The sequence below is a fragment of the Schistocerca piceifrons genome, chromosome X (genome assembly GCF_021461385.2).
Source record: "Schistocerca piceifrons isolate TAMUIC-IGC-003096 chromosome X, iqSchPice1.1, whole genome shotgun sequence".
Taxonomy (NCBI): domain Eukaryota; kingdom Metazoa; phylum Arthropoda; class Insecta; order Orthoptera; family Acrididae; genus Schistocerca; species Schistocerca piceifrons.
The window spans coordinates 422,182,807-422,202,636 of NC_060149.1; the positions used below are offsets into that span (position 1 = coordinate 422,182,807).

The 19,830-nt window shown below is 41.6% G+C and overlaps 1 protein-coding gene across 3 annotated transcripts in view; it reads right to left on the reverse strand.

The window, feature by feature from the left end:
- The window catches only part of LOC124721613 (elongation of very long chain fatty acids protein AAEL008004-like), a 653,067-nt gene that overhangs the window by 323,768 nt on the left and 309,469 nt on the right, over positions 1-19,830 (reverse strand). For 2 of the 3 annotated variants that reach the window (XM_047246670.1, XM_047246668.1), the window contains exon 3: positions 3,172-3,239. In XM_047246670.1, coding sequence (XP_047102626.1) covers positions 3,172-3,232 — 61 coding nt within the window. In that variant the 5' untranslated portion in view covers positions 3,233-3,239. Of the gene's footprint in view, positions 1-3,171; positions 3,240-15,491; positions 15,620-19,830 lie in introns of those variants that run through there. The other variant, XM_047246669.1, reaches the window with a different exon arrangement.

A 19,830-nucleotide genomic window follows, 5' to 3' on the forward strand; every position in this document is an offset into this window, starting at 1 on the left:
CGTAGACAAATTATTTAGCTGATAATGAACTGATTTCCCCCATGTGTCTTTCTGAACCAATTTTCAGAGTATCTACTGTGTCCTTTAAGCTTTCCTGAGTTTTTGCAAGTTGCGTAACCAAATCAATAGATGCAACTGAGTCAATTTTAGCTTGCAAGGTCTCATGATTTTCATGAACAATAGTTTGCAGTTCTTTTATGGCTGCTTCGTGATTCTGTAATGCATTTTCATGGCGCGAAAAAATAGGTTGAAAATGCTCACAAATTTGTGTTTTTACGTCATTACAGACTTTTTGACATTTCGATTCAATGTTATGTAACTCAGTAGTTAAATCTTCACGTGTTTGTTCAAGCGTGGTGTCTAACTTTTGAAGATTTTGTTCCATTGCGTCTAACTGTTGCTGTGTTTGTCTCTGGTGTTATTCCATTGTGTCTAACTTTTGAAGATTTTGTTCCATTGTGTCTAACTTTTGAAGATTTTGTTCCATTGTGTCTAACTGTTGCTGTGTTTGTCTCTGCTGTTGTTCCATTGTGTCTAACTTTTGAAGATTTTATTCCATTGTGTCTAACTTTTTAAGATTTTGTTCCACTGTGTCTAACTTTTTGAGATTTTGTTCCACTGTGTCTAACTGTTGCTGTGTTTGTCTCTGGTGTTGTTCCATTGTGTCTAACATTTGAAGATTTTGTTCCATTGTGTCTAATTTTTGTAGCCTTTGTTCCATTTGTTGCATTAACTGTAATAACAATGCACTGGTGTCTGAAACATGTTCCTCAGTGCTTTTCGGCAGTGATGTTGCACCGGCAACATTCACATTTTGACAAGCAGAAAATGTTTCTTGACTCATTTGAGAAAACGGTGAGAACCCAAAACCTGAGTCTACAGTATTTGCAATATTGTGTTCTGTCATTCCCGATTCCTGAGGCGAGCTGTTGCCGACCGATCGATCGATAATGCTTCTCTGTTCACTACCTGTTTCACTGTCTACACCATTATTTGACGCCCGCTCCATTTCCCTATGCACAGTTACCAAATTACTACTTTGAATGTCTGTTAATTCATTACACAGCGGTGCTGGTAAGCTACACTCGTCGTCACTATTATTTCTCAGTTTACTTTGGAGCCTAGTGTTATGTTTTTCACACGCCATTATTGTCACAATATTTCACACGATAACACAGAAAAGCACAATTTGAAGAGCAAAAATAAGAGAACACCTTAACATAGCTCTGAAAATAATATCTAGTTAATTGCAGCTGCGAAATACTTGGTGCAAATCTACATGCATGTCACACCTGTTTTACTGTACAACAATGAAAGACTGCAACTACAAAGGAAATTCTCTCTATAATTCCACGCTAGCAATAAACAATAGCTACACTACTTACACAAACTACAAGGAAAAAATCAGAAGATTCCAGTGAGGTATCCTCGGCTAAGGGTCGACATATGAAACGTCCCCGTTTTGAACAATTATACATGACTGTGCTTAAACTGACATACAATATTTTTAGCACAACGCAATCTGACTTTCAAAAATCTCTACAAAAGAATGGCCCCGACTAACATTAACCTATACGTTTCACAAATCACTTACCTCACAAAAATCTTGGTTACTCGAACTACTGCAATACAGCGAGCACCACTACTGCCAGCTAAATAAAAGATTCAAACTACGGAAGGCACTAACTACTGATAGGGATAGTTAGCAAATGAAAGATATTAATAGAGAACAAACAATGTATTTACCTTAATATCATCAAAAGTCATAATATATATAGGAGTTCATAACATCTATTCTTACAAAAATCAAAACTCCGCCATTTCTCTCTCCACATCCACCACTGCTGGCGGCTCACCTCCAACTGCGCAACGCTACGCGCTGTTCACATCCAGCTGCCGCTGCTCAAAAAACGGCTCTGAGCACTATGGGACTCAACTGCTGAGGTCATTAGTCCCCTAGAACTTAGAACTAGTTAAACCTAACTAACCTAAGGACATCATACACATCCATGCCCGAGGCAGAATTCGAACCTGCGACCGTAGCGGTCTCGCGGTTCCAGACTGCAGCGCCAGAACCGCGCGGCCACTTCGGCCGGCGCTGCCGCTGCCCAACACTACAATGGCAGACAACAATGCTAACTAGCCACAGACTGCACACAGCACAGCCAGTGATTTTCATACAGAGCGCTACGTAACGTTGCCAATAAGAAAATATAAACAGCCTACTTACAATATGCCATTAATTTAAGTTCCGGGAAGTATGTGGACGTGGGGAAATCGCGATAATCAAATCGCTGTTGACCTTAGCTTCCTTTCCAGTAGTGACCAACATACTCGTTCTGTTTAGCGCCTCGTTGCGCTGGTACCCTGAGACAGTTTACCGTAGTTAGACACAACTGCATCTCAACCACTTCCTACCTTATGTTCATAAGATGAATGTTTTTGTTCATCCATATTGCTAGAGTACTGAGAGCCGACAGTGAACTTAACGAGTAAGATTTGATCAGGACGTTAGTTCAGTTGAAGCAATCTAGGAAACTTGAGAGTTTGCATCATGACTACTGTCTCTGCCTAATGTGTTTCGATGAAGAGAAATGGTTCAAATGGCTCTGAGCATTATGGGACTTAACATCTGAGGTCATCAGTCCCCTACAACTTAGAACTGCCTAAACCTAACTACATCACACACATCCATGCCCGAGGCAGGATTCGAACCTGCATCCGTAGCAATCGCGCGGTGATGAAGAGAATATAACGGTTTTGTTGTAAGTTCAGGATAAAAGAAGACATTGCCTACTTACGGCTGATTGGTTGTTTCGACCCGTCAGTGAATATTACAATCGCTGCTGGTCACTGCATATATACTGTTTTCGCGAATATGTTGCTAATGTTCGGTATTTCGCACTTGTGAGCAGATGGATGTTGAACGAAGTATTAGCTGAGCAATGGGCTGTTGAAGTATTAGTTCATCCGGTGAATTACGTAATAACGTACAGTTTGTGGAAAGTAGAGGCTACTACTCAGTTGCGCGCTTTTTGTTTCAATGAACAGATATCTGGTCAGGAGATGCACCCGTGGATCAGTTAATTTCCTTGATACCTCACAAACAAACGAAGCTTTCCCACAGCAATATTTTTTCTAACACATTACTTAAATATAACATTCACTTACCACTCCTGTTGTCCATAATATCCCTATAACCGTGGACAAGATCTTGAACCAATTGCGTCATGATGAACCTGAAAAAAATCATCTGTCATTAGAACAGAAATAAACAGATTTCTCAAAGACATAATACAATGTTCAGAAAATTATTCACAAGTTCCATATCGTGACCATTCACCAACTTTAATCAGTAGCAAACGTCTTACGGGTTGCAACAGAGCTAGACTTATCTCAACTAATATGCTGCTGGCAGACGAGTATCTATCTGTTAATTACTTTATACACTTTAGAAATTGCACCTGCTCTGTGTTTGCGGGATGCATGTTTCACGTAAACACAAGGAATTAGACCAGAAGGTTCACTTCCATTACACCCGAGCCAGAACAGGAGCTGTACATTTTCTTTTACTATAGAGAAAACATATCGACTGACGTTCCCCTGAATTGGTGAATAGCTGTTCCGACTAAGTCTCACAAACGGATATGAAACCGGCATTGCAAGCTCGGTACTCTTAAACTGAAATGCTACAAAGCTGCTGTGGCATCTCACAGAGGTGGAAAAGACATGTCCTTGTGGTTATTGGTTACGTCCTTACGTAGACTCCTGCGACAGACTATAGGAACAGATTTCCTCATCACGTGGATGCAGACATCCACGCCTCCCCCCCCCCCCCCCCTCCATGTACAAATCATTCATCCACGGGTCGCCGCGGCAGGGTTAGATAAATTAGCAGATACACATACCCTTACTGCACTAGTTATCTTCTTGCATCATCATTAGGGATATGTAGTGTCAGGGGGACGGAGAAATCATCTAAGTACCAATCACTCAGGTCTACTTACAGTCAGGTTGATTGCAGATTATGGACATAAATTAGGACATTTAATTTAAAAAATTAATTGACAGGGATTTCTGCAAAACTTGTTACTGCCCATTGAATCAGCTACGTATAACAGCAGAATTAGGGCAGTCTTGATTACACACTAAATTCACGAGTCAAGAACATGGAAAAGAATTAATGACACTGTCTACTTTCTGACTGAAGGTAATAAAACTCGTGACGATAGAGAGAGAATATGACAAATCGTGCGTATGTTGGGTTGAGATATATATGCCTTTCAAGCCGCAGGGCAAGCCAAATACTTAAATGTTGCATATTTTGTTATTGCAAATTACAAACACATTCATGTCACCTAACTACTAGAAATATCTTACAAATCTACCCAAACTTCATACTGCATTGAGAGTGTTGATTGTTGGAATTCTTTGGAGAAGTGCAGTCTGACAACATCTTCGGTACCAATTGTCTACTCTCGTTTAACAGAATCCCCACTCCCATAATTGGACAATATTTATTTTGTAATAAAATCTGAAGATTAGTTTTTATTTCATATAACTGTACATGTGGACACGATGGTAATATAGCTAGTCTCCTTTAGTATAATCATTCAATAGTAGTCGTCCAGTAGAAGGGAGAGGGAAAACTAGGATCTGACGGCAGATATACGACGAAGTTGTTGGAGAAAACACTCTGATTGAACAAAGATGAGGCAGGAAACTGATTTTGTACATTTAAAAGGAAACATCCCGGCATTCGACTAACTTGAGCTCCTCCCAATTGCAAATTCAGTGCCTAAATCATCGTGCCTGCTCACTCGGTGCCGTTAGGAATGCTTGATTAGTCGCATGTAGCTATGATTGCTGTCCGCCATGCTCGGTACAAAGGCGCTGTTCCTCCTTTTCTAGAAAATGTTTATCGTACTCCACATCAGCTGCGCAGTCGATGCGTATCCACAAGTAAGGTTCGTGAAATAATATGTGCAAGGCAGTGACCGACCTTTAGCATAAGAAGAAAGACAGTGAAAAAGAGAGCACAAAATTACCTACTTCTGGAAACAGGGTATTAAGAAAGAACTGCACTAGAGCTTGTTGAACTGCCTGGCATTGCAAAAACGGGCGGTGTGACGTAAGCCCCATGATCGTAATCAAGGGCTCGTCGATCACTCAGTACCCTTTAGTAATAGAAAACAGTTTCTTATTTTAATACTTAGCTTAGGGGCTCTGCCCGAACAGCAACATAACGCTTTTAATCCGAACGAAACAGATCGATGTCAAGGCTAATGCACAAAGCCAGTGGGTGTGGTTGCCAGCACGTCCGTGTCAATTGTGGTACCCGCTTTCTCTCCCCGAACAAAGCCAACAAAATATCGTGACTGGACACACTGGAATAGCCTCACGCAAATCTGTTATGACTCAAGGATCAAAATGAAAAATGAAAAATATTCGATAATTTTTTGCACTGTTTCATAAACACAAGTTCAGTACGGTACTACAAGATATATAATGCTTTATTAGTCGAGACCCAGGTGAAAGCCCACCTATAATGACCTTGTCGTCTACGGGATGTTAAACTTTGATCTTCCTTCACATGACAGTTTCTCGTTAAGAAGTTCAGTACATTAAATCCAGCCCCAAGTCAGACACAAACCGTGTATCGTCTTTATTAGCGATCTTCTTTTAACATTTTGCTGTTGTTTAACTGTTTGTTCCGCCGGAGGCTCGAGTCCTCCCTCGGGCATGGGTGTGTGTGTTGTTCTTAGCATAAGTTAGTTTAAGTAGTATGTAAGTCTAGGGACCGATGACCTAAGCAGTTCGGTCCCTTAGAAATTCACACACATTTGAACATTTTTAACTGTTTATTGCCTTGCCTGGATGTAAGCGGAGTAAAATTCTAGACTGCGTTGGTTTCCTAATGCCTTAAAACTCAGGTGTTTGCTTTTTTCCTTTATTTTAAAGGTTTATCGTCCAGATTATAAAGTGCTTATCACTATTATAATCTACATAAACCTGTAGTATTAACTAGAATTGTACATTTTTCCCCCAATCAACGAAATACAGATTAACTAAAGACTTATTACATTTAATGTTTTCTACAATTTCGAAACGATTCGATAAGCATAGTCACGTAGAAATCGTCAACAAACGCTGCAGAAACATAAATTACATAGAAAGCAAACACTGTGAATATACACATTAATATCTGATGTTGAGCTAGTATCTAAATACTGGAAAATGTACATCTACACCTACATTCTATTCCTTGGACACTTATTTCGATGTCAGCCATTTCTTCGTTTGTGCGAGGATTTAGAGAAGGAACTGCAGTGCGGTCTTCCTCTGTGAAACAGCTTTGGAAAAAGGTGTTTAGTATTTCAGCTTTACGCGTGTCATCCTCTGTTTCAATGCCATCATCATCCCGGAGTGTGTGGATATGCTGTTTCGAGCCACTTACTGATTTAACGTAAGACCAGAACTTCCTAGGATTTTCTGTCAAGTCGGTACATAGAATTTTACTTTCGAATTCACTGAACGCTTCACGCATAGCCCTCCTTACGCTAGCTTTGACATCGTTTAGCTTCTGTTTGTCTGAGAGGTTTTGGCTGCGTTTAAACTTGGAGTGAAGCTCTCTTTGCTTTCGCAGTAGTTTCCTAACTTTGTTGTTGTACCACGGTGGGTTTTTCCCGTCTCTCACAGTTTTACTCGGCACGTACCTGTCTAAAACGCATTTTACGATTGTCTTGAACTTTTTCCATAAACACTCAACATTGTCACTGTCGGAACAGAAATTTTCGTTTTGATCTGTTAGGTAGTCTGAAATCTGCCTTCTATTACTCTTGCTAAACAGATAAACCTTCCTCCCTTTTTTTATACTCCTATTAACTTCCATATTCAGGGATGCTGCAATGGCCTTATGATCACTGACTCCCTGTTCTGCACATACAGAGTCGAAAAGTTCGGGTCTGTTTGTTGGCGGTAGGTCCAAGATGTTATCTCCACGAGTCGGTTCTCTGTTTAATTGCTCGAGGTAATTCTCGGATAGTGCACTCAGTACAATGTCACTCGATGCTCTGTCACTACCACCCGTCCTAAACATCTGAGAGTTCCAGTCTATATCTGGTAAATTGAAATCTCCACCTAAGACTATAACATGCTGAGAAAATTTATGTGAAATGTATTCCAAATTTTCTCTCAGTTGTTCTGCCACTAATGCTGCTGAGTCGGGAGGTCGGTAAAAGGAGCCAATTATTAACCTAGCTCGGTTGTTGAGTGTAACCTCCACCCATAATAATTCACAGGAACTATCCACTTCTACTTCACTACAGGATAAACTACTACTAACAGCGACGAACACTCCACCACCGGTTGCATGCAATCTATTCTTTCTAAACACCGTCTGTACCTTTGTAAAAATTTCGGCAGAATTTGTCTCTGGCTTCAGCCAGCTTTCTGTACCTATAATGATTTCAGCTTCGGTGCTTTCTATTAGCGCTTGAAGTTCCGGTACTTCACCAACGCAGCTTCGACAGTTTACAATTACAATGCCGATTGCTGCTTGGTCCCCGCATGTCCTGACTTTGCCCCGCACCCGTTGTACAGGAGAAGTTGACAGCAGACCTGAACAAGTATTGCTGTCACCTGACTGAGCGATTCGGCGTGCACTTTGGATCAGTGACATGCGCAGGACGATAAACTCGAACGAATGACAAACTGCAAATTTTGTTTCTACTGCGAGAGGCAGCACATCCACATTTCACCAATACAGAGTACCATACGTTAATAGTGGCAATGGAAGAGAGAGTAATGTGTTGATATTGCATTAGTATGAACACAGAACGACGCGAGTACGTAAAATTATTGGGGTTTTCTAGGACTCTGTCAGTAAAACGCTGTATTATTCTTTTTGATTAAAACTCTACAATTCAGCGTGCTGGTCTATGTCGATAGCATTTCCTTCGCTAGTATTAAAGTTTATTTTCATGTTCAAGATGAATGGGATCTCATGGTATTTCATTTATAAACTCGGAAACCGCGTTTGTATACTGAGGTGCATTCTGCGACAAGTTCCGTGAACTAAGTAACCGTCTAACTGCTACTTTCAATCGTCATTTCTATAAGAGCAACAACTGTGATTCTTATGTACAACAGCAAATGTGTAACACTTAAGTCATCATCACTACGGTAGCATTGTTGTCTTACCCGACAAATCATGATCTACGTTTTCCATCTTTTAGAACAAAGTGTTTATGGTTTCAGGTACTTTTGTAAATGAACATGAAATGCTTCGCCGTGCGAGGTGGTAAAGCAACTATTCGCATTCGGGAGGAGCGTGAATCACATCGCTATTCGGGAATCCTAAATTTTATTTTACGTCCTGCATAAACGGAGTTGGACCACTTGCGTGGAGTGACATTTGCACGGAGCAGGGATTCTTGCCGGGCTAACTGACTTTTCGCAGGTACAGCCACACTAAGAAGTCTAGTAGTTCAGCACAGCAAGCGGGCTCGCGCTCACATCACAGCAGGGAGCAACCACTTATCGCTTCAGGGTGGCTCATTAACGCGTTTCGTGGCGAATTTATTTTTAAACCTGTTGTATTAATTAGAGGTGACAATGAGATTCAACATAACGAGAACTGACAGTGAAATTCAATATCTCTTAAAATTTTGGTGTTGGAAGGAAAGGAGGTCAGCTAAGTAATGGAATGGAATTGAAGTCCCATGCTTCTTGACAGAGCGTAAGGGAATGATACGGGAGACCCGCACCGCCGTACTAGGAAACATCCTAATGGAGGTGGTTTGCCGTTCTCTTCCTCCGACCGTAATGTGGATGAATGATGATGATGAAGAAGAAGACACAACAACACCCAGTCATCTCGGGGCAGGTGAAAATCCCCGACCCAGCCGGGAATCGAACGCGGGACACCGTGCTCGGGAGGTGAGAACGCTACCGCGAGACAACGAGCTGCGGGCATGTAAGTAAGGAACACTGCATTTCTTACGACTGTTGCAGCTTTATGGGGACTGCAGTTTTAGGACGAAATTTAAATTGACAAATTAAAAAAAATTCGCTAAAGGATCAGTGTCTGGTACCACTTTTCGATCAGTGTAATGCGAAGACAAGTTCTTAAGTTGAAGTCTGCCAGTGAATTTCTGTAGGTTGACTTGGTTCTCTTCATTGCGGAAAAAGCAGCATGCACATGTAAGTATAAACATCGACATAATAGTGTCTGCAGACCTGTAAATTTACATTAAGGAAACAGAAGTGTACGAGACTATTTTTGCCGTGAAACTAATCACAAACGTCACACAGTGGGTGTATAAGTTCTAGCTGTAGCTGAGTTTTCACACTGCCAACATAGCCTCGAAATCAGTGAAACTGCGCTACCCCTTGCAAGCTGAAAAATAGTGTGGTAGCTTGAGTTAACTGCAGATTCATTCATTGAATGCTCTTCCTGAAAACAAAAAAAATGTATTTTTAATGAAAAAGTTGTGAAAATTATTGAGAAGTTTGTTTCTTTTCTCCCTTGGAATGAATACTTTATTCAGTCATATCGCATGAAACTGTTTTTCCCCCACACATCGGCTTCTCGTTATTCATCTTGCAAGTGACCATAATATTTTGGGTGGAATCTATCGTGATGCTGAAGTAAACTGAATTTTTTCGTTGTATTTAAAATTTTGAAGCACGTTAATAGAATGCTAAGCGTATCAAGATATGACATACAGTAAACATATAGACTGTATATTCTGCATGGATACGTTGACGTTGATGTGTCTGACCACTGAGAAATTCCTATTCCGACCATCATGCTACTTTTCACGCCTTTCAAAAGAGCTACTCTCCATTTTAAGGGGAGATTCCACACTAAAACTTTAATTTAAAAAAATTAATAGCTAGTTCACACCTTTAGAGTGTTTACTCTTAGATCCCTAAACGATTTGGCTGTATACGAATTACAAGTATGTCTAAGAAATGTTTGAAATACGGATTGCGTAAGGGGCTATGGCACACCGAAAGACGCCCTTAAGCACTGGAGGCATCACATTGTCTACACTTCCCCTGCCTTACCAGTCGGCCGTGCTGCGCCACTTGGAAGCGAGCGCTAACAACCCAGGCGGCGAGGGCCCTTGCTCGCCTAGTCGCATCCTCAACAGGCCTTCTGCAGTCTCCGGCAAGTGTTAATAGAAACAGGTCTTAACATATGCTGAAAAGATGCAAAACTGCCACCAGTCACATTTGTATGATAATTATTTATTTTGTGTTTACCAGTTTCATGCTGGTTTGCTCGTCTTCTAGCGGAGGGGAAAAAGTATGGATGAAACTGCATGCCAGTTGCCCGTGTTTCCGCTGCAGAGATTTTGTACTCTGTGTGAGCCCATACAGATTTTGATTATATGAACCTCTCAGGGTCAAAGCTGCGACTGTTCTTTAGAAAAGGCTTGCCCTTTGAGGTAGCCTTGTCAGTCTTCATTAGGGAATATTTTACAAATTTCGAGAGTCATTTGGCCGACTTTGTGTCGTTTCCAGGGAACAACACATATTTACAATATTTACAACATTGCCTACGATTACATTAAACTACTTTTTAAAATTTACAACTTTTTCAATGGATCTGACATTTTCTTCGTCATTGTAACTTCTGTGCTTAGGCCACAAAATTCAGAAATAATTTTAAGTTTCCATCAGTTTGGAGTCTCTATAAAGCCTTTGAAACCGTTTCGCCAGTCGTCATCGCCGTCTCTTTGTCTTTCCACATCAAAGTTTAAAATTAGCCGGTCAAACTTGTGGCCATGGTACTGTGCATCTTCTAGAAGATTTTTCACTAGTGAGTAAACATTTGGCTGAACTTTTAATACTAATGTATTTATTTTTCGGTTCCATCCTTCTGGAGCCTTCCACTACAATTTCACGTCTCTCTTGGCATGTGTTCGATATCGAGTCACTGGTACAAAAAACAGACATAAAAGTTCAGGCGTGCTCTCCTAAATACACAGACAACCATCGTCCAATATTTCCAGGGAAGATGAGCTAGACCAGAACACATTCTTATGTGACAGCATATTTTCTCGTTTTCCTTACAGGGTGGATCGAGGCCGCAACACTGAACTTGTCTCTACAAACACTGATTAAAATGATAAATGGCTCTAAGCACCATGGGACTTAACATCTGAGGTCATGAGTCCCCTAGACTGAGAACTACTTAAACCTAACTAACCTAAGGACATCACGCACATCCATGCCCGAGGCAGGATTCGAAACTGCGACCGTAGCAGCAGCGTGGTTCCGGATTGAAGGGCCTAAGCCACTCTTCCACAGCGGCCGGCTATTAAAATGATAATTGCAACAAGAAATAAACTGTTAACTGTTTGGACGATGGTAATTTCAAAGTCCATCATCAGAGATGCAGGGTTCCATCCCGGCACGTTAGCTTTTAAAAATGCTCATACATTTCTCACTTTTTATTTAGTGGCAAAGCGTAAAAAACTGGAATACTGTTAGTTTCCTCCCAAGACCTATTAAGGTCCGCGTGAAGTGGAAACAATTGCCCAAAATGCTTCGTCGAACTCTTGGACGTTCCATCCACAAAAAAAGATATGCAGTTTGATAAACACACTTCTCTCTTACTGCTGCAAACACGAGTATTCTGTCATTCGGTACCCTGTTATCATCTGCAAGTAAAACATTGATACCATCATTCATCAGTAAATTATTTTCTTGGATGAATATTTCTCCCGAATCGATGGCATCTTTTCTAGTTCCCATATATTTTCGCCTAATGCAGTGTAACGATGTGTGGTGGTAACGATGTTACTAAGTCGTAACCTCAGTTGAAGAGCTGCCTTGCTTCTTCAACGTAAAGTGATCAGACTGTAGCGTGTTTCTTTTACCCGCTTCTTTGCACTTACAAAATGTTTTCGCACTTCATTTGCTGCTTCATCTGGAACACAAACGTGGATAGCCTTCATATATGTTCATAGTCGGCCAAGAAAGACTTCATGTGAACGAAGAAACACAGTTTGCTGTTCATCGCATTCCGATTTTTTTAAAATGTTAATAACGAGGCGACAGATTTTCATAACATCCATGATATAGCATTTATTCTTTTTAAAGTTTACACAAAGCCAAAGTCACTTCTTGTCTGTTTGTATAGTCCACTACATACTGATGCCCGTTGTAAATCAGTAAAGCCTTCCCTTTGGTGGTGTCGGTGAATTCAGTTATCTCAGCACTAAGACACGGAGCACTCCTTGCCAGTCAGAGGTCAGCTGCAGTACTGCACTCTGGGAGAAGGCCATGTACACTACGAACTGGTGTGCGGACAGGGAACATTCTGTAGGAAACGGGATTTTGCCTTCTCCAGAATACGTCGCAGGTAGCGGCGTGCAGGCTGGTGAATCATATTTCCGGAGCACCCTGTCCACTGCCTGAGGTGTCCTGGCCTCCTTGCAAATGACAACACATTCCCTCTCCGTACAAGTGTCACAAACTCGTATAAACCACTATCCCCAATTTCTTTCGCTGTCTTTGCACGATTACGATTGAGTCAGTGTTTAGTCGCTAATGACATCGACCGAGCGAGTTGGTGCCGTGGTTATCACATCAGAAACGCATTCGGGAAGAGAGAAGTTGAAATATCCGTTCAGTTATCCTGGTATAGGTTTACTGTGGATTCCAGAGATGAAGTCGAATGTCGAATGCCAAGATCGGGGATAGGCCGATTCCCCCCCCCCCCCCCCAGCTCTGTTCTATCGGAGATTGTCCACCGATGGTATTAGGTTGAACGTTCTGTCCTCTTTCTAGTGCCGTAGAACAGCGTGGAGCTGAATTTATGCATTTGCACCCGGTCGGGACGTCTGTCTCCCCTCTTCTGTAGGGCAGGAAACTCTTTGGGTGTGGTAGTCAAACAAAAGCCAGTCTGTTTTCTTCAATAAGTCCATTTATACGTGCATGTTATGTCAGATGAAAGTATGGTGCTGCTACAGACGCATTTTCCGTTTCTTCTGAGTCATGTTTAACAGTTGGAAGAATATTTTCCAAATGAGGCTGTGGTAAGCGTCGAGCGTAGGTCGTGTTCCGAATGAAAAGTTTGTGGGGAAAAAATAAAGTAAATACCCCATGCGGTACATTCGCTTTTTTGTCCAAACTGGCCCTATCAGTGTAGGTTACATGGCTTATCTGGGTCTGGAAACTCAATTACTTCCATAGTTTTTGTAGGTTTGTCGGTTTTCGCTCATTTTGCTACATGAACAGCACGTGACGCCACAAAATGTTTGTAAGATAAATTAATGATTTGGAAATAAAAACGCAAGTATTGTCAGTCATGTTTCCGAGCCTCTCTCGAAAGATGACATAAGATGCTTACGAAGTGAGGGACTAAACTTTTCTAGAGCGGTATCGTTGAGAACTATTTTAAAGTAGATATTTTATTCTAAATATTTTGTATATACAGCGGAACAGGACATTCCAACCACTCTCTTTGAAATGTGGAACCCTTCTAAAAAGTGTGAATGATTTTTGCCGTTCAAGAAAGTCCTAACGCACTGAAGTGTACAGATCTCTCTCCCATTAGTAGAAATATGTTCATAGTCGGCGAAGAAAGACTTCATGTGAATGAAGAAACACAGTTTGCTGTTCATCGCATTCTGATTTTTTAAAATTTTTATAACGAGGCGACAGATTTTTATAACATCCATAATATCGAAAGCCATTCTGTTTAGTCAGCCTAGATTAATATAAGCAACCGACCTCAATGTTGTCCGTCTGAAGCCATAGGTGAGAGCGCTTCGTTGCGCCGTTTGGCGATACCAAACAGCAGCCAACATCAGCACCAACTTCGAGCAAAAGATGAAAAACAAAAGCGATTTGGTCTGAGGAACAGTTTCACTAATTGCAACAGAGTCCGGAGAGACCCGAAAAGGAGCCTGAATGTTAGGCTTTTAATGACAAAAGTACTGACTAAGCTCCTATCCGTGAACATTTGCTCTTACAGTACAGATTATTACAATCAATCCATAATTTTGGAGTGTCCTCTTCGGCATGACACAGGACAGCCGTTTTGCCGTCTAGGCGGTCCTGGATTTGATATTCGATAACCATCTCGGATTTATTCTGGAATGGATGTATTTGCATGAGAAATTGTCTGAATGATCAAGAAGCGACATTGACATTCAAGCTGTCGAACAAGCGCCATGTTGAAAGCATGGTGTAAGCTGTAAGCTATTTCTTCTTTACTCGTTCCCGAGAGAACAAAGTGAATGCTTATGCATCTCATTCGGGTTCGTTATAAGCAGATGACGAAACCTGAAGATGATATTCGGACTAATTACATCTAAGATAGGATGACAGGCAAGAGAGAGATATCAAATAGTATTTTTGGATTGAAGAAATGGTTATCTGTATGATTGGAGGGTTACTGGCTTTACGGGCTGTAACGGATGAAAGGACGAGCTCATAACTGGATGAATGTGAAAAAACTGAAATACGAAATACTGCGCTCAACAGCTATCAATACACAGAGATAATTACAAGAAAATAGAAATTTAATTAACAGTGTCTAATTAGGAAACCTCCAGAGGTAAACTCACACACTCACCGTAAATCTAAGAAGGCAAAAATGATCGAATAATTGTAACAGAATGCTGTAAAATCCAGTAGAGGAAAACGCCTGCAGTAACGGATTAAAAATTACTGACTTTTTAAAACGTTGGTTTGGGGCTCGGTGTCAAAGTATAAAATTGTCAACCTAATAGCCCAAAGGCTCGAAGTTCTATCCTCCTTCGGTCGATGTCTTCTTAGTAACTTGTCGCTTCATTCACCTCTCAAAATGATTTTTATATGTGACAATGCGCCTTTGTTCCCAGTTCACCTCTTACTGACTGATTAAGTCGGTTCAAAGAGAGGAAGACGACACGAACATACCACCTCGAACGGGATATGTTTCGTACAACATCGTCGTGTTCAGATCAGCCTTCAGGATGAGGACAAGTTTTATCTTATTTAAACAGAAAATAGAAAAGCCATGGGCCAATCTCTTAAACTGACCACATAGAAGCGCTGTATCTCCTTGCGTAGCTCGTCAGCAAATGGGAGCGTAAAACTGAACACCGAGAGTCAAAATATGCGCCGAGGAAGAATTGAAATGGCTCTGAGCACTATGGGACTTAACATCTATGGTCATCAGTCCCCTAGAACTTAGAACTACTTAAACCTAACTAACCTAAGGACATCACACAACACCCAGTCATCACGAGGCAGACAAAATCCCTGACCCCGCCAGGAAGAATTGAAATCGGAAGTCTTGCGTGAATTATTACAAATGTAGTTTTAACATCTTCGAACTCTATAAGATTCTCATTAATTCGAATCAGTCTACATGTTTTCCACCAGTCATTTCTACATTAGCGAAAGCCTATCACATCACAGCTCGGACAGTGCCACCACTCGTGATTATATTTTGGAAGTGGAAGTAAATTGCTGTTACATACCGAAACAGGAGAAAAGCTCTATCACTCGATCGTGTGCTGTAGCCCGCGGTGTGCAATAACGACAGTCGATCACAGCTGTAATTGACTCTCGATTGGGTGATGCAAGAGCGGCGTGGCCTTAACGGATCGGAGGCCCGCAGCCGACTGACTCTGCGGGCGACCATGCTCAGTAGGCTGCCCAACTCTGCACCCACTGGTCGCACTGCATGACGTCACATCACGTGGTCTTGGCGATCAAACCGACTGCAGACCACAAACTCCACATCATCGCGCACGAAGTATAATGTAGAGGGGGTCGTTCCACACGGCGCGGGCTCTTACAATGAATATGCATTCTCATTCATTGCAAACCGCTTTGCCCACAAATAGACCTATAACAACTTTTGCAACTGTAATAGACTGCGTTGTGAGGATTATTACTGATAATTAGTCCTATATGAATGAATTTTTGTATCCTTCACTATTTTATTACACATATATTGTAATTTATATAATTTCTCCTCTTGAAGATTATTATTATTACTATTATTATTATGATCCTGATGTGACCATTGAAACGGATAGAGGGTGAAATCAATAATGAAAACTGTTTCATTTAGAATATGGCTTCTGTTACATCGCTTTAGAGCTTCCGTGTCTCCACTATATATCCGATGGTTCATTCTGTACTCTTTGACTGCGCGCCCTACCACCTTTCGTGGGTTACCAGTGCTTAATAGACTTCATTTGCATACGAGAGAAACAGGGTCCAAATCTCCGACTGACCAGCACGACCTTAATTTCCTGCCCCTTCTCCAAATCTCTGGAAGCGACTCCCATGTTCCTCTTAGTTTCACTGAGCTGTTGTCTTATCTCTAATGATTTCTTCGTCGGTGGGAATACGTTTGTTGGAATATGGCCTCTTAAGGCCGGTAGCTTTTTAAATTGTACGTCGCTAAAATGGTCTGCGCTTGTAAATGTTTATAGTTTCTCCTTCTTTCGCTATTGTCCGCAGCCCATGTTCTGCGCCAAACGAATGAAACGACAATTGACCATCGCAGTTGAGAGCTGCAAATGGTATATGATCTAGTCAATAGACACACGAGTCTTAGACAAATGTGCACGTATTTGGCACTTTACGCGGAAGATATCTAGAAGATCGCCCACTCAATCGTACGTCGTACAATAGGATTTTAAGCTAAAGAAAAGAATACACCGGAGCCTGTAGCAAGTTGAAGGTTCGATTCCCTCGTCTCATGTGGTCAGATGGATTGATCGGCTGCTGGTGAGTGGTAGGTAAGTTTATTCGGATTAGAATCACTTTATTGCTCATCAACACTGAACGCCTACAACATGATAATTTCACCCTTTATAGTAGGAATCTTCTCTGCTGCTTTTAGACTGATAGCGTTCCCACTGAAGCACATGGTTCTGAAACTGGATGCTATGACGCTTATATTAATGTTGGTATGTGAACAGGATAGCGTCTCAGTTCAGTAGGCTTTATAGAAAGCAACGAACCTTTTTTTATTATAGTCACGATGTGTACTACTGTCTGTGATTTATAAAGTGTTTCTTTCCGAGAAACTAAAAAATATTCAAAGCCCCGCTAGGTGAAGTGATTGCCTGAATGAACACAATGGTACTAAATCTCACAGAATTTAACAAGATGAGTAGTAAACACAAATAATGGGTCTAAAAGCACATGATGAGGAAAAATAACATATGGATATCAAACAACCATCATCGTGTACCAAATTTTAAGGTATGTAAGAATCAGTTTGGATTCCGTAGAAACACTGGAACACTTGAGGCAATGCTGACCTTACGACTTATCTTAGAAGAAAGATTAAGGAAAGGCAAACCTACGTTTCTAGCATTTGTAGACTTAGAGAAAGCTTTTGACAATGTTGACTGGAATACTCTCTTTCAAATTCTAAAGGTGGCAGGGGTAAAATACAGGGAGCGAAAGGCTATTTACAATTTGTACAGAAACCAGATGGCAGTTATAAGAGTCGAGGGACATGAAAGGGAAGCAGTGGTTGGGAAGGGAGTAAGACAGGGTTGTAGCCTCTCCCCGATGTTGTTCAATCTGTATATTGAGCAAGCAGTAAAGGAAACAAAAGAAAAATTCGGAGTAGGTATTAAAATTCATGGAGAAGAAATAAAAACTTTGAGGTTCGCCGATGACATTGTAATTCTGTCAGAGACAGCAAAGGACTTGGAAGAGCAGTTGAATGGAATGGACAGTGTCTTGAAAGGAGGATATAAGATGAACATCAACAAAAGCAAAACAAGGATAATGGAATGTAGTCGAATTAAGTCGGGTAATGCTGAGGGAATTAGATTAGGAAATGAGGCACTTAAAGTAGTAAAGGAGTTTTGCTATTTGGGGAGCAAAATAACTGATGATGGTCGAAGTAGAGAGGATATAAAATGTAGGCTGGCAATGGCAAGGAAAGCGTTTCTGAAGAAGAGAAATTTGTTAACATCCAGTATTGATTTAAGTGTCAGGAAGTCATTTCTGAAAGTATTCGTATGGAGTGTAGCCATGTATGGAAGTGAAACATGGACGATAAATAGTTTGGACAAGAAGAGAATAGAAGCTTTCGAAATGTGGTGCTACAGAAGAATGCTGAAGATTAGATGGGTAGATCACATAACTAATGAGGAAGTATTGAATAGGATTGGGGAGAAGAGAAGTTTGTGGCACAACTTGACCAGAAGAAGGGATCGGTTGGTAGGACATGTTCTGAGGCATCAAGGGATCACCAATTTAGTATTGGAGGGCAGCGTGGAGGGTAAAAATCGTAGAGGGAGACCAAGAGATGAATACACTAAGCAGATTCAGAAGGATGTAGGTTGCAGTAGGTACTGGGAGATGAAAAAGCTTGCACAGGATAGAGTAGCATGGAGAGCTGCATCAAACCAGTCTCAGGACTGAAGACCACAACAACAACAAGTTAATGAAAATACATTGAGGTGTCAAAAGTCACAGGATAGCGATATGCACATATACACATGGCGGTACTATCGCGTACACAAGGTATAAAAGGGCAGTGCATTGGCGGAGCTGTCATTTGTACTCAGATGATTTATGTGAAAAGGTTTCCCACGTGATTATGGCCGCATGACGGGAATTAACCGACTTTGAACGCGGATGGTAGTTGGAGCTAGACGCATGGGACATTTTATTTCGGAAATCGTTAGGGAATTCAGTTCTCCGAGATCCACAGTGTCAAGAGCGAGCCGAAAGTGTCAGATTTCAGGCATTACCTCTCACCACGGACAACGCAGTGGCCAACGGCGTCTGCGTGGAGTAGTCAGTGCTAACAGGCAAACAACATGGTGTGAGATAAGCGCATAAATCAATGTGGGTCGTACGACGAACGTATCCGTTTGGACAGTGCGGCGAAATGTGGCGTTAATGGGCTGTGGTAGCAGACGACCGACGCGAGTACAGCACGACATCGCCTCTCCTGGGCTCGTGATCATATCGGTTGGACCCTAGAAGAGTGGAACACCGTGGCCAGATGAGCACCGGTTTCGGTTGGTAGGAGCTGATGGTAGGCTTCGCCTTTTCCCATTTCTCTACAGCGTCGGCGGGTTTTGAAAATATTAATGAAATTAGGTAGCAAAATGCCTTTCCTGACGCCACCACTCCCCGTGGGACGGAATGTGTGTACTCCATCTGTCGGCGTCTAGCTTAGGCCTATATGTCGTGTTCAAGTGAGAGAATGCTTTTTTTTTTAAAAAAAAATGTTTGCGTAGCGTGCATCTGAGGCAGGACGTGGGTAGCAGTCCGGTATTCACCTCCTTGGATGTGGAAAACCATCTAGAAACCAAATCCAAGCTGACCGGCTCACGATCCCTCGTCGTTAATTCGCGGGGCGGATTCTATCCAGGGCAGGCTTGCCCTCCCGAATGCCGGAAGCGGCTATCCAGGCAGGTCACTTTAATGAATCAAAATCAGGAGCTTACGCAAAACAGAAATTATTGTATCTCTGGGCTGCAGAATGATCTCCTGTGGCTCTGATTTACAGACCTTTAAGGGAAATTACAACCAGATTTTGCGTAATGACCAAACTCTGTATTAAAAGGAAAAAGAGAAAAAAACTACTAATGAATGCCTGTGTTCGTTACGTCTGCGATGTTGGACTCTGTGATCATATTTCACCTTCATATGCACAGCTATCCTGGCTGCATGCAGGCAAGCACAGAGATTTTCAAATACTTTGTCTCCTCTACTTTGTTATCAACGTGCACTTTCCCTCATCTCTCTCATCGACGTTAACGCTCTTGTCCGAACAACATGGCAGAAACACTCGTTCCCATCAGAGATTCTGTCCCACTCTATCGT